General features: G+C 46.2%; 1 protein-coding gene across 1 annotated transcript; it reads right to left on the reverse strand.

Annotated features, from left to right (window-relative positions):
- Positions 1-723: 723 nt before the first annotated feature.
- LOC115079328 (interferon-induced transmembrane protein 1-like) lies at positions 724-14,717 on the reverse strand. The gene is made up of 2 exons (XM_029582794.1): positions 14,459-14,717; positions 724-2,036 (listed from the first exon to the last, which is right to left on the reverse strand). The coding sequence occupies exons 1-2, from the start codon at positions 14,675-14,677 to the stop codon at positions 1,833-1,835; spliced, it is 423 nt and encodes a 140-aa protein (XP_029438654.1). The 5' UTR covers positions 14,678-14,717; the 3' UTR covers positions 724-1,832.
- Positions 14,718-15,541: the final 824 nt, after the last annotated feature.

Genomic DNA, 15,541 nt, shown 5'->3' on the forward strand with positions numbered 1-15,541 from the left:
TTGGGCAATGAGAGATGTCTAATACCTTATCAATGGAAGAGGGTCTTTAAGTTTCTATATGCTTTAAATTACTTATTGTATCTTGTTTAAGAACATGCCATACTGGTCAGACCAAGGGTCCATCAAGCCCAGCATCCTCTTTCCAACAGTGGCCAATCCAGGCCATAAGAACCTGGCAAGTACCCAAAAACTAAGTCTATTCCATGATCCTGTTGCTAGTAATAGCAGTGGCTGTTTTCTAACTCAACTTAATAGCAGGTAATGGACTTCTCCAAGAAGTTATCCAATCTTTTTTTAAACAACTATATTAACTGCACTAACCCCATCCTCTGGCAACAAATTCCAGAGTTTTGTGTGTTGAGTGAAGCACTTTCTCCGATTAGTTTTAAATGTGCCACATGCTAACTTCATGGAATGTCCCCTAGTCTATTATCCAAAAACATAAATAACAGATTCACATCTACCCGTTCTAGACCTCTCATGATTTTAATCACCTCTATTATATCCCCCCTCAGCTGTCTCTTCTCCAAGCTGAAAAGTCCTAACCTCTTTAGTCTTTCCTCAAAGGGGAATGGAACAGCTTCCCTATATCATTTTGGTTGCCCTTCTCTGTACCTTCTCCATTGCAACTATATCTTTGAGATGCAGCAACAATTTATCTGCTATGAATCAGACAACGTGATCAACACTGAGCAGTTTTCACTAATAGTTTTACAATTATGCTAAGCCTTTACAAAAGTTGTATTTATTAGCAAGAAATCAGAGCTAGAGTTAGCAACATTTATTTAAACTCAAACCCCCAACATCATGTAAAGTAGTCAAAAAGTATAATATGAGCCTTCCCTAAAAGACCAGACATTTTAAACAAAAATAAAGCAATTCTCTTTATAAACTGCATAAATGTGGGCCAGCTACCAAGCATTTGCACTAGCATCACAGATAAGGGGTACCAAAAGGGCTCCAATGATCTGGCATACACCAGTAAGCCAGGTCAGCGGATGTTAGATGCTATCAATGGATGAAGGGCCCGATTCTCTAAGCTCCTGTCCCACTGACAGAATGGAAGAGCACCAGGCTACTCACTGGCACCATGGTCCTTCATGCAGGATCAGCTCTTTTTCCACTTGCTCTGTTGTGACTGTTTGTACCTGCATTAGACAAAACGTACGCTTCTATAAAAAATATAAAAAATTCTAGCAGCCACTAGAGGAGCAGGAGAGAGACATGGAAAAGGAGATACATAGTGTTCAGTGGCTCTGTTGTCAGAAATATTTTGGTAATCAAATGCAGGTCCAAAAACAAACACTTCAGAACATCTGGTGTGAATTGCTGGATCTCCCAGTCATGCTAATAGAGAAACCAGACCTTGTAATGCAAAAAAAACCAAAAAACCCAAACCAACCGAAAATGAAGACTCCTTAAAGAATGGTAATTAAGGAGGAAGAGCTCATGTGTACATCTCATTGCCTTCTTCAAAGGGAAGTGACAATGTCTCAGCCTAATATAGTCTGATAAATGTGGTAATATGGAGACATCACAAAAAGTTATCCTTAAAAAAAAAAGAAATTAACTTTAACATAGGTGCACTGTACAGGCAACATGACTTACTATTTCTGTATGGGGCATGCACTATGAGAGAGACTAAATACAGTAATGTCAGCAGCTAGGAGAATAAAGCAAAAGTCCCAGAACGCACTGGATGGTAAGCCTGATAACATAGCTCTACTAAGAATGGTTCACTATTTTCTAGGAAATACAAGAGCAGGGATCTCTCCATTGACATGGAAGTCATTCCAGTACACCAACATCTGGTCAAGAGCTCAGCATCCAGGTTACTTTCCACCCCTGTTTCCCCAGGGGTAGGTATTCTCTTTCGGCATATGAATAGCAAATACAATGACTCCGGTGGTTATCAGGATGATGAAGAGGAGACAGAAGAGGATACTCAGCACTGGGGCTGTGATGTTCAGGTACTTGGCAGTAGAGGAATAGCTGCTGGCACCATTCATATCTCCCACAAGTTTGCGATCTCTTGCCTGTGAACAAAGATAAGGAAAAGTCAGAACATAAAAGCAAGCAACAGGACACTTGCTAATGTAGAGACGAGTGATATATCATTAAGTTCTAGTCAGCAAAAGCATGTAATGCATTTGCCAATCCTTTTGTATTTTAGGCGAGGAGCCCTGGCATTTTGGGATATGCATACTTTGAATTCCCCTGAAATAAACACCCCGCAAACCATGTTAACAAAATTTGATAACCCAGAATGAAAATGACAAATTCAGTGCTCATCCCTAGTTATCCAGTGCATTGTCCCCATGGAAAATTGAAGTACTCAAGATAGACCTAAAAAACCTAGAGGAAGTGACATCACTCCTCATGTAAGCAGCTTCCCCGATCTGCTCCCCGAGCTCCTGGGTTGAAAGCGCGATAAAACGAAACCAACACATTATTCAGCTGACCCGACGATACCTGTGCTGTTCTTCAGAGTGTGGGGGATGACCTCAAGGAAAAAAAATCTCTGGATCTGTGCAAATTCTCATACACCTGCGGTGAAGATGATCGGACCTGGGGAAATCCAAGATGGCGGCACCCGACACTCCCGCAGAATTGGAGGCAGAGAGCAATGACCCATCTGCAGCGGATGATCTACTGGCGATTCATAAGGAGATGAGAAGGTGGTTCGGGGAGCTGAGGCAAGATTTAAAATCATACATAGAAACAGAAATGACAGCAGAAGACGACCAAACGGCCCATCCAGTCTGCCCAGCAAGCTTTCACACCTATTTGTTTTCATAATCTGTTACTCTGACCGCTGAGGTCAGGGCCCTTATTGGTAACTTTTTGGTTCCAATATCCTTCCACCCCCACCATCGATGCAGACAGCAGTGCTGGAGCTGCATCTAAGTGAAGTATCTAGCTAATTGGTTTGGGGTTGTAACCACCATAATAAGCAAGCTACTCCGTTTGTTTACCCTGCATGTGCAATTCAGCCATTGTTGGTTGTTTGAATAAAAATCCTCTTTACTTAATTCCCTCTGTTGCTGAAGCAGTGAGCTGTGCTGGATACTTATTCCAAGTCAAGTATCAGGCTTAATTGATTCGGGGTAGTAGCCACTGTAACAAGCAAGTTACACCCATGCTTATTTACCCAGACTATGTAATTCATTCCTTGTTGGTTGATGCTGAATATAAATCATCTTTTCTTCATTCTCTGCCGTTGAATGAGAGAGCTATGCTGGATGTGCATTGAAAGTGAAGTATCAGGCTTATTTGATTTGGGGAGATTTCAGAGCTCCTGGCAGAAATGAAGGAAGAAACGGCGGAGTTGGGCCGCCGCGTGGAAGAGGCAGAGACCCATTTAGACATGCAGGGTGAAGGCTGGGATGCGCTGCAGTGAGAACAATTGCAGCTTCAACAGTCCCACTGCTCCTTATCTGAAAAACTAGAGGACCTTGAAAATTGTAGTCGGCGCTGTAATATTAGGATCTGAGGGGTCCCAGAGTCTGAGGACTTTCAGGATTGTACTGCAGTGGTGGAAAACATATCTGCTTTTTTTGTAGTCAAAGATGATACCACAGCCGTCGTTTCAGCTGGAGATATTAAAGTGGAAAGGGCCCATCGGACCTTGGGACCCAAGCTAGCCAATAGACACAGATATTGTAGCATGCTACCACTCTTTTTCTGCCATCATATGCTATATCAGACTGTTCTTGAACTGTAAAACTTTGGCTTACTACAGAAGAGAACTCAGCCACATCATTAGATCAGGCCATGTCATCCTAACCTACTGGGCATAGCAGTTGCCAAAAGTACTTTGTCTAACTGGCTAGGATTCCATAAGGCATTTGCTAGTAGGAATCCAGATTATAGATGCCATTAAGGCTCAAGCAAGAACCATGGCTGCATCAGTGGCTCATCTAAATGCTGAACCTCGAGAAAGAGGGCACCCGTGTACAAGGATGTACGTGTGAAAGGGAGGAGAAATTGCACATTTTGAGAGAGAGGGAGCCTGTATGGGTGTTTGGATATGTGCACAATAAAGAGGGAGCTTGTGAGACTGGTGTGAGAGGAGGTCAAACTTTTGGAGTGGAGGGCTGAGGAGTGAAGATGGAGCAGAAGGGAGGGGGGAGAGTGTAGGGTGGAGGAGTTGAGGCCTGAGAGGGCAAAGTGAAAGGTCTGGCCAACTGAGTAGGGAGAGGGTGGAAGAGATTTACAGTGAACTAGGGAAATTCTGCTCTAAATATTAAAAAAACAAACAACTCTGCATCTTTGAGTTATAAGATTTCTTAATTTAAAATATAAAGTTAGTCAAACTGATTTATAGTGTTATTTTGACCAATAAAATATGCAGAATTTTACATTTTTGTGCACAGAATTCCCCCAAGAGTAACTTTACTGGGCCTTGCTTCTGGTCACACTTTCCAACACTGCCTGGCTTTAATGTTTCTACATTGTTTTTTGGTTTAGTGCATTTTTTGTTTTGTTAACTCCTGTTCCATTTGCATGCCATTTGCCTACTGCATTCCAAATTAATGTGCTTTAACATGCAAGCAAATGAAAGTTCATGCTGAAAATCAATGCATGTTTTAACCTGCATTTTACTATACCAGCCTGCCAGTGCTTAACTCTGGCTAAGCAGAGGGAGCAACAGACAGGCAGTGACTTGAAGTCCCCCTCCCCCATACCCAAAAAGCATGCCACCATACAATATAGGGCTGACTAGCCATCACTATGTAAAAAAGCCTAAAAGTGGAATAACCAGCAATAATTTCAGGAAGTGTAGTGCTTTTGGTGGTTGACAGGAGGATCTGTTGCTAAAAGTGGGTTACTCAGAGGTTTATAAAAAAGTGGAAACTGAAGGCGGAGTAATGATAGATTAACTTGCACGCGCCTAGGCCCGCCCCAAAACAGAAGGCAGCCAACCAGAGAGAGCCCGGCAGGGATTTAAATCATACCCTGCTAGGCGCCGCGCGCCGAGCGTCGCGTGTCGAAGGAGCGCGACAAAGGGGCCTGCCCCTTTGTCTCGCCCCTTCGTAGAGCCCCCAGGAGGCCCAGAGCCTTACCCATGGAACAACCGATATCTTCAAAGGCAACAGCCAGCAAAGATTCCGATTAACCGTTTCAGAAGTATAGAATAAAAGTCCACCTCCCCAGCAAGCTCTCCAACAAGCGTCCAGCATTCACCCAGCCTCTCCAGCAAGCATTAAACATTCATACCAATCTCAGCACTCAACATCAGCTCTCAACCAAGATTCGCCCCAGCATTTCACCCCAGCACTCAACTTCAGCACTCAAACTTAGTGACCTCCAGAAGTGGAGCTCTACCACCACTTGATCAAACAACCACCCACACCTAAGGAGGACTGAGCACTCCTCCAATCAATCCAATAAGCTTATAGACTTCCTTTCAACAATCATCCAAACCGCCCTTCATTCAGACAAACACCTTCTTTCATCCGTCCACAGACATCTCTTCTTCATACAGACTTCTCACCAGTTGTATCCAGTCACAATCAAATATTGCTCAGACTAAACCTCTTCCAGAACCTCATTCATCATGTTCACACACAACATCCCAATCATCTACAACCAGAGGAGAATCTCCTTACCTAACTCCACAAACGTCTTACAAAAAAGAATTATTCCAATCATGACGTCTCCTTTGAACCAACTTCTAGGCCTCACGCTACTCTCAGTAACACTCCTCAATGCACAATCTTTAACTAAAAAGACACACATCCTCAATGATTACCTCCTGGACTCCAACCCAGACATCTGTGCCATCACAGAAACCTGGTTAAAAAACTCGGACATTGCCTTAACCAACCAACTACCTATCCAGTCATATGACATCTTCACCTTCCATAGACACAAAAAAAGAGGAGGCGGACTTCTTCTAGCCTCCAAGAAAGAACTCAGACTGACCGCTCACACCATCAAGACTGAATCCAAATTGGAACTAGGATTAGTCAAGTCAAAACTTATACAAATTCTGTTAGTCTACGCTCCTCCTGGAGTTTTAGAAACCGACCCCTCACCCCTCATAGAATCCATAGCAAAACATATTAACTTAGACCTACCAACTATGATTATGGGTGATTTCAACCTCCATACAGATGCTATACCGCGATCTGCGAACTGCGAAGCCTTCCTCACCACCCTCACTGCTATGGGATTCTCTCAGACTATCAACAGCCCCACACACAAAGCTGGTCACATCCTGGATTTAATATTCATTAACTCTAAATTCACATGCACGGTTGATCCCACATGTACCCCAATCCCTTGGTCAGATCATTTCTTGATAGAATCATCCTTCTCCACATACAAACAGACTCGCACCTCTCCGCACCTTTCCACCATTCAATTCAGGAAATCATGTCCATCTGATATACTCAGCGAGCAGCTCTCCAAGGAACTCTCCAACCTGGACCTGTCTAATCCCGACTCAGCCCTATCTTCCTGGCAAACAATTACTGAAGCAGTCGCAAACAAATGGTGCCCAATAACCTCCAAAACAATCAATCCAAAAAAAAGGGGGAAATCAACCTTGGTTCAGCACCGAACTAAAACAGATGAAACAGGACTTACGCCATAAAGAAAATAGATGGTGAAAAACCCCCAACTCAACTACCCTTTCAGCATACAAGGGTTTCTTACATCGCTATAGGACCTGCATACTACAAAAAAAAAAGGAATATTACGCCAACAAAATACACCACTACCAGTATGACGCCCAGGCCCTATTTGCTTACGTAACACAAATAACTAAATCAACCCCGCCACCTATTCCAGACGAACAAGCTCTATCCAAGGCTAATGAACTCGCCTCATTTTTTCAACTGAAGATCCTAAATACTCTCGCCCTCCTTCCTCCTAATACAACACCTCTCAAATCAGATGAGAATTTCAATTTGTTCGCTAAACCTAGGTTGGACAGCTTCGAATTAATCTCCACCAAAGAGATTGAATCCATTCTAAAAAGACAGAAACCATCTAGTCATCCGGCTGATAATATCCCATCAAGACTCCTGCTGCTTATTCCAGACACGATCTCAGGACCTCTAACAAATATTATTAACAGCCTTCTAACTCAAGGAAGCTACCCAGACAGCCTAAAAACTGCTTCTCTTAAGCCCTTCCTCAAGAAACACAATCTAGACCCTAATGTACTAGCCAACTTTAGACCCATCTCCAATCTACCATTCGTTGCCAAACTTAGAGAAACTGGTAAACACCCAGCTTTCAGAATATCTAGAGGACCATAAGATCCTATACCCCTCGCAATATGGCTTCCGGAAATCACGCAACACGGAGACCCTCCTCATTTCGCTTACAGACCATATTATAATGGGATTAGACAAAGGACATTCCTTCTTATTAGTTCTGTTAGACATTTCGGCGGCATTTGACACAGTCAACCACACCATCCTCCTGGATCGCCTTGAGGATATCGGCATCTCCGGATCAGCCCACAACTGGTTCAGGTCCTTTCTCAGCAATAGGACTTTTAAAGTCAAAATCAATAACAAGGAGTCACCTCTAACAAAATCTTCCCTTGGCGTACCACAAGGATCCTCCTTATCTCCAACCCTCTTTAATATATACCTCCTCCCCCTCTGCCAACTACTGACAGACCTCAACCTAATTCACTATCTGTACGCAGATGATGTACAGATTCTAATCCCAATATCAGAATCCATCTCAAAAGCTCTCACCTACTGGAATAACTGTCTTCTATCCATTACTAATCTACTCAACAGCTTAAACTTGGTCCTCAACGCCTCAAAGACGGAACTTCTCTTCATCTCTTCAAATGAAAACAATCTTCCTCCACCTTCACCGCACAATGCTCACATCACCTGTACGCACGTTAGAGACCTTGGGGTAATAATAGACAATCGTCTAAACCTTAAAAAAATGGTCAACACAACTACCAAAGACAGTTTCTTCAGACTACAGGTTTTGAAACGACTGAGACCACTCTTATTTTTCCAAGACTTCAGGACAGTCCTCCAGGCTCTTCTGTTCGCCAAAATAGATTACTGCAGTGCCCTCTTTCTAGGCCTCCCTAAATCTACCACCAAACCACTGCAGATGTTACAAAATGCGGCAGCGAGACTGCTGACCAACACCAGCCGCGGTGAACACATCTCCCCCGTCCTCAGAAACCTACATTGGTTACCAGTAAATTTCAGAATCCTGTACAAATCTATTACCCTAATACACAAAACCATCCATCAGCAACTCCAACTCGACCTGGATATCCCTTTCAAACTCCACTCCTCTAACAGACCAACGAGAGATATCCACAAAGGCACTCTGAAATTTCCCCCTACTAAAGCCACTCGCCTCTCTACGACCAAAGACAGAGCTTTTTCAATTGCAGGCCCAGCTATCTGGAACAATATCCCAGCAAATCTCAGATTGGAACCCTGCCTCTTAACCTTCAGAAAAAGACTAAAGACGTGGCTCTTTCACCAAGCCTTCCCAGATCCACCGGATAATCACTAGTTTGAGCCTCACTTCTTACAAGGACCTTGACACACTTCCTCCTGAACAATGGACACTGGCATTTCCTGGTTAAAGCATATGCTCTAACCCGTTAAATTATTCGTATCATGTTATATTTATTCTACCTGCCTCTATCTTCCTTCCAGCTTGTCTTTAAGCCTCCAAGTTTTCCATACCTTGTTGATTGTAACTTTGACTTATTCCTTTGTTATCTATTATTTACCAGAATTGTTACCTCAGTTTTACCCTTTGTTAAAATGTAAACCGATCTGATATGGTTATCTACTATGAAGGTCGGTATAGAAAACTGCTAAATAAATAAATAAATCATCTGGGCACCTGATGCTGATTATAAATATGGGGCTGCAAAAAAAAAAAAAAAATGCACTAGGGGAGAATTGTGCATCCATAGCACTCAAATGCATGAGGTGTAACTAAGATGCTATTGCAATGGGCACTCAGCATCCATTTGATCCCCAGTTGGGGGTAAGTACCAGGAACACTGTGGGCAGGGGAGGGAAGGCCTATATTGTGACTATGCTGACTCAAGGCAGGCAGGAGGTGGAAGATAAGTGCCGCAGGTCAGAGGATTCTCTCCTGCAGGAGCAGGATGCTACCCACAGCAGCAGGTCCCATCTGACTAGCCTGTGATACAGAAACAGGCCTGTCCTCCCCTAGAGAACCCCCAGAAGATTCCCCAAGAGCAGGGGCTGGAGCAGCTGAGTCAGTGAAACAGGTGCCCTCGGGACAACCACAGCCACCGCCTTCCCTGCAGAAAAACCAAGCAGCAAGTGGGCTAGGATTAGGCCTGGGGCCAGATCCAACCAGGACAGGTCTAGCAGGCAAAAAAGGAAAAAATCTTAAGTATGTACAAATCACACCAGACCCCAATACACCTCCTATTAGGAAAAACAGAACAAGGCAGATCTAGATCCCTACACAGAACTATATACATGTTAGCAGAAAGAGTCATCTGTCAGATGTGCAAAACAGACCCTCAAATACAGAATAAAGAGATCATACAGCAAAAATAGAAACATGCAGAGGGAACACCCAAGCTAAACTGTATGCAGTACAATGGGAAAACCACATTCCTCAAAATAATATCAGGAAATATAAAGTCATTAATAGCAGCCATATCACTTTTAAATCTTATGCCCAATTGTCTGCTTTTAGTCATTAACTTTTTCTTTAACTATTTTCTTACTTTATGAAATACCCCAAGGCTCTTGTCCCGTATGTTTTATTAGATTGTAAGCTCTACTGAGCAGGGACTGTCTTTGTACAGCACCACGTATGTTGTGTAGCGCTATAGAAGTGTTAAGTAGTAGCAGTATTAATGAAAAACAGCTCCCAGACACAAAAAAAAGCCATTTGTGTCTACAGTTTGGAAATAACATCCAAAAGTTAAACATAGGACTTTAAAAAAATTCCCCACTCCCCATTACTAGAAGGTTGATTTTCAGATGGCTGAAGATTTGTGGATTAGATGTTTAGTTCACACTTCCCGGCTCAGTGTGCTGCGGCAGTCAAAAAAGCAAACAAAATGTTAGGAATTAGGAAGGGAATGGTTAATAGAACGGAAAAGGTCATAATGCCTCTATATTGCTCCATGGTGAGACCGCACCTTGAATATTGTGTACAATTCTGGTCGCCGCATCTCAAAAAGGATATAGTTGTGATAGAGAAGGTACAGAGAAGGGCTACCAAAATGATAAAGAGGATGTAACAGCTCCCCTATGAGGAAAGACTAAAGAGGTTTGGATTGTTCAGCTTCGAGAAGAGATGGCTGAGGGGGGGATATGATAGAGGTGTTTAAAATCTTGAGGTCTTGAACCAGTAGATTTGAATCTGTTATTTACACTTTCTGATAATAGGACTAGGGGACACTCCATGAAGTTAGCAAGTAGCACATTTAAGACTAATTGGAGAAAATTCTCACTCCACACAATTAAGCTCTGAAATTTGTTGCCCGAGAATGTGGTTAGTGCAGCTGGGTTTAAAAAGAGGTTTGGATAAGTTCTTGGAGAAGTCCATTACGTGCTATCAATCAAGTCTACTTAAGGAATAGCCACTGCTATTACTGGCATCAGTAGCATGGGATCTTCTTCGTGTTTGGATACTTGCCAGGTTTGTCCTCTGTTGTAAACAGGATGCTGGGCTTGGACAGACCCTTGGTCTAACTCATCATGGCAGTTTCTGATGTTCCTCCTGGGAGCTCAAGCAAGGAGCAGCAGCTTTCTCCTTCAGCCTCCAAGGCAGAGAGTTGTAAGAAGTGCTGTACCCACCCTGTCCATTTCTTGGAAAGGCATGCTCAGGTGCTTCACAATAGTCAGTCTGTTAGTTCAAATTTTTGATCTTTGTGCTAGCATGGTGGCCGGACCCTCCAGGTTTCAGGCTAGATATTTCAATACCATCAATGAGCCATCCATCCCCCCACCTGGAGGGTTGTAGTTGGATGCCTCAACCCTATTTAACCCTGCCATTTTTCATTAGGGGAGTGGTTACTTCAGGTCAGACAGCATTACAGGTGTCTGGTTTCTCTCTCCTGGTGAGGCCTCTGCTTTTTGAAGAGGAGCGACTATGTGCACTCCCTGCCAGAGGGTCTCTGTTCTTAGTTGCGCTAAGTAAAACATTTTGCCGGAACCCCTGTAAGACTCCTGTTCCAGGGCCGAAGACCAGAGAGCCCCATTCACCCCACGAATGTGGCAAGTACCTGCGACAGGCTTAGCAGCGAGAGATCTTTGATGGCCAGAAGAAGCTTATTTTAGGCAGGGACTGTGTTTAAACCTTGCTCCTCTGGGGATGGTCACCCTTGCTGGGCAGACAGAGAACAGGGGCTGAAGATCAGTGAGCCCATTCACCCCACGAATGTGGCAAGTACCTGTGACAGGCTTAGCAGCGAGAGATGTTTGATGGCCAGAAGAAGCTTATTTTAGGCAGGGACTGTGTTTAAACCTTGCTCCTCTGGGGAAGGTCACCCTTGCTGGGCAGACAGAGAACAGGGGCTGAAGATCAGTGAGCCCATTCACCCCACGAATGTGGCAAGCACCTTTGACAGTTTTTTTGTTTTGTTTTTTAAGGAAGCATGTCTCATTGTAAAGAGGTTTTCAACCACCCCTTCTCACTGGGACCAGGCTGGTATAGGTGGTTCTCAGTCTGACAGCTTTTCAACATGAGGCATCACCATTTAGATAACTAAGGAGAGTTCCATCCAGATCTCCACCCATGTGGCACCAGGACACAGGGCTGGGTGTTCAGGAATGAACTGAGAGACTCAGGTAGGACTTCCATTTCTGCCAGGCCGATACTGCAAAAATCACGGGAGAGCAGGTGTTCGTGTTGAGCGCCCGCTTCCCTCAACGCGCCCAGGCACTCTCTCCTGGGAACGAGATTCTCTATTTAATCGAGGCCACATGCTAAAAAGGAGGCGCTGGGGACAATAGCGCATCCCTAGCGCCTCCTTATTAGCGTCTGGCGTCTGTCAGCGGGTTGACAGACGCCAGTAAAATTGAGCATTGGTTGTCGACCGCTGACAGCCAGGACTCCCCACCATGCCACTGGGTGAGCCAGGCTCACCTACAGCTGAAGCTGGAGAGCTCCGTCAGCAAATGAGGGGCAAGCAGACAGAAAGGGGCAGGGCGCCACAGCCAATCAGATCACTGGCAGAGGGGCGATTTTTTGATCAGAGCCAGTTGGTGCACTGCCCATGGGCTCCTTCCTCTCTCCTTCCCCATGGCCGACCTGCCCCGTGAGTAGCAGAGCTGCCGCCTTTCCCTCCCTGCTAGTGCAGCCTCTGGTTCCCGTTTGCTGGGTTGCTCAGATCAAGGGCAGGTGTTAATTTCTGAGAATAAAATGGGTGGCTTGGCCGCATATTTTACTTTCAGTATTCCAGGGGAATAACTAATAGGCTCATCAGCATGCATTTGCATGTTATGAGCACTATTAGTTTCGGGGGGGGGGGGGGGGGGGAGATTGGCTGCATGTTTTCCACACACACTATTACCCTTGCAGTTGGGCCTGCCACAGGAAATTTCCATTTCCCATGGTTTGGGCCGATATTTTTCAACTGCCCCAAAACAAAACAGACCCACCCCAACCCTTCAAATTCAATTTACAACCCTCCCGACCCCCCCCCCCAAACTTGCCAAAAAAGTCCCTGGTGGCCCAGCGGGGGTCTCGTGAGCTATCTCCCGCTCTCAGGCCGTCAGCTGCCACTAATCAAAATGGTGCTGGTGGTCCTTTGCCCTTTCCATGTGACAGGGGCTACTGATGCCATTTGCTGGCCTCTGTCACATGGTAGGAGCAATGGACGGCCATCACCATCTTAAAAAATGGCACGGGCCACCCATTACTATCATGTGACAGGGACCGACCAATGGCACAGGTAGCCCCTGTCACATGGTAAGGGCAAAGGACCATGGCACCATTTTGATTAGTAGCAGCTGATGGCCCGAGAGAGGGAGATTGCTCCCGGAACCCCGCTGGACCACCAGGGACTTTCTGCAAGTTTTTTTTTTTTTGGGGGGGGGGGGGGGTGTTGCAATTAATTTGAAGGGTTGGGTTTGGGTTTTTTTAATGTGCCCTTTCTCCCCCCCCCCAAAGACAGATAAGAATGCCACACAAAATTTTGTAGGTTTTCCTATCATTTCATCAGTCCCCTCCCCGAAATAGGAAATAAAGATATTTCCTATTTTGTTGCAAACGAATGCACATCCCTAGTAATAGCACTTCTAAGACGCGCTGCCAAACTGGGGCTAAATGGTGGGCTCGGCCGCGCGCACTGCTCTGTATCAGCCTGCGTGTTAGAAGGGGACCCCTTTAAGCCTGGTAGGTTTCTGGGAGAGGTGTTGTGCACTTTTATATCACTATGGGAAGCTCTGCTCAGATTGCTGATGTACAGGATCCAGTGGGAACACCCATGTCTGTACCAAATTAGTCTGTAACTTCATATTTACTGCTAAAATGGCTGTTAATTTAGACTTGTAAGGAATCAGTAAATTATAGTTTAAGACCCAGCGCCTTGTCCTGCCTGGTTTGTCCCTGCTGCAGTAGCCCAAGGGGGAGAGATGCTATCAACACACAGGGAACAACCTGCCACTGTCTGGGCCATAAGCCAGAGCTGCCCCCCCCCCCCCCATCCCCATAGAGAGAGGTCACCCTGGCTCAGAGTTTGCACCTGGGAGTGAACAGCTAGCAGGAGAGCCCCAGAGAAAATAGGTTTGGTGCCCTTGGGGTTAAAACCCCACTAAGAGTTACAGTGCAAGGCCGGTGCCTCCATTAGGGAAAGTAAACAATGGCACCTGGAGAACCAGTCTGGAAGCAAAAAAATCCAAAGTGAAAGAGCCACCAATTTGCACGAATGAGGTGGAGAGACCTCCATATCAATAGAGCAAAGCGGACCTGAATGCAGGGCAACGTTGCTTAAGTCACTCTCACTACTATTGGTCTCTCGTTTGGCTCGTAGCCATCCGTCTCCAAAGGAAGACATTAATTTGCAGTTAAAGCGAGCACCAAGCAGCTCACTAGAGTGGCGTACAATGCGGGGCGGGGAAGAGAAGGGTGCGGGAGCCAGATACGCGCGCACAGACTCCCTTAGCGCGATTTTCTGTAACTTTAACCTAGTGCTACGGGGGAAGAGAGGGGTAGGCGCGACACCAGCTCGCCAGGTCCAGCTGTATGCACAGACAGATCGCCTCTCTCCAGGGTCTGGGCTAGCTCGTTTTGCTTCTGGCGAGAAGGCTAACAGCGCACACCCGCTCTATAACAGAGTTGCCCGGCAGGGGAGTTTTAACGATGCAAAAACCCAGGAGCTACCTCTGCAGAGCCAGCTGGGGGGGGGGGAGCCCAAAGCAATGTTGCTAGAGCCCTCGTCCCAACTCGTTCTCACCAGCTCCAGCGCACGCTAAAAGCAGCGTAATCAGCGGGGAGCGCGCCTCACCTTGATGGAGAAGACCAGCGCGATGAAGCCCAGGCAGCAGAAGTTCATGTAGATGGTGTTGAAGACCGACCAGAGGACGTGGTCCCGGGGCTGGGGGCTGCAAGTGGTTATTGTGATGACGGAGGAGGGCGCCCCGCCGGGCGCCTCTCCCAGCTGGTAGCTGGGGGGCGAGGGCATGGGGGCAGCGGCGGGACTGTACTTGAAGCCGTTGTTCTCCATGCTGCCAGGAGCCGCCTGCTGTGAGGGCGGGGGGCAGGGAGCGGGGGATTTATAGCCAGCAGAGGGGGCGGGGCGGGGCCGCGAGAGAGAGGCTCCCGGAGAGTAAAGAGGGAGCAGGATGTGCGAAGTTCATGGCTTGACAGCTGGCCGACTCCTTTCTCTCCCGCTGCTGCTGCTGCTGCGCGCTAGTCTGTACATAGAAAAAAACAGCTAAAGGAGTAAAAGGGGGGGGGGGGGGAAGAAGGGCTGCCCCTTTATCGACGGGAAGCGCAGATAGGAGGAAGCACCTTTAGCAAAGTGGGGAGGGCTGGAAATCAGTCACTGTTTACTGTACGTGGAAGCCCGAGGCGGGACTTTCCCGGAAAGGGGCGAGAGAGAGAGAGCAGGTGCATTTCTTAATCCAGGCGAGGCAGGGCCGAAGAATTTCCAATCCCAAACCACACATTGGAAATCGTTTTAGTGCCCAGAATGCAGTAAACACTTCCAATCCTTTGCAATTTGGGATGGAGCTCTCCAGAGCTCCTGTCAACTCCTGTCCTGGGCTCTTTCCTGTCCCAGCGTCCAAATGTAGGAGACCCGGCCCGAGTTCTGGGGTGGATTTTTCAAAGCCCGATGCGCGCCCAATCATGGAGCTGCCCACGTTTCTGGGGCTGCGCAGGCTGTGCGTATTTTAAGAGGCGTCCATTGGACGTGTGTATCTCCCGGTACCAGCACAAAAGAAAAAGTCCAAAAAAAAAAAAAAGCGGGGGCTGGGCAGGGCATGGGTGATTCTAGGAATTTTAAATGGAAACCAGCATGAACATGTACAAGCACGCACCGGGGTCCCCTACTGAGTAACTTTACTTCTGCTATAGATGGCATGTA

The sequence above is a fragment of the Rhinatrema bivittatum genome, chromosome 17, assembly GCF_901001135.1.
Source record: "Rhinatrema bivittatum chromosome 17, aRhiBiv1.1, whole genome shotgun sequence".
Classification (NCBI taxonomy): Eukaryota; Metazoa; Chordata; class Amphibia; order Gymnophiona; family Rhinatrematidae; genus Rhinatrema; species Rhinatrema bivittatum.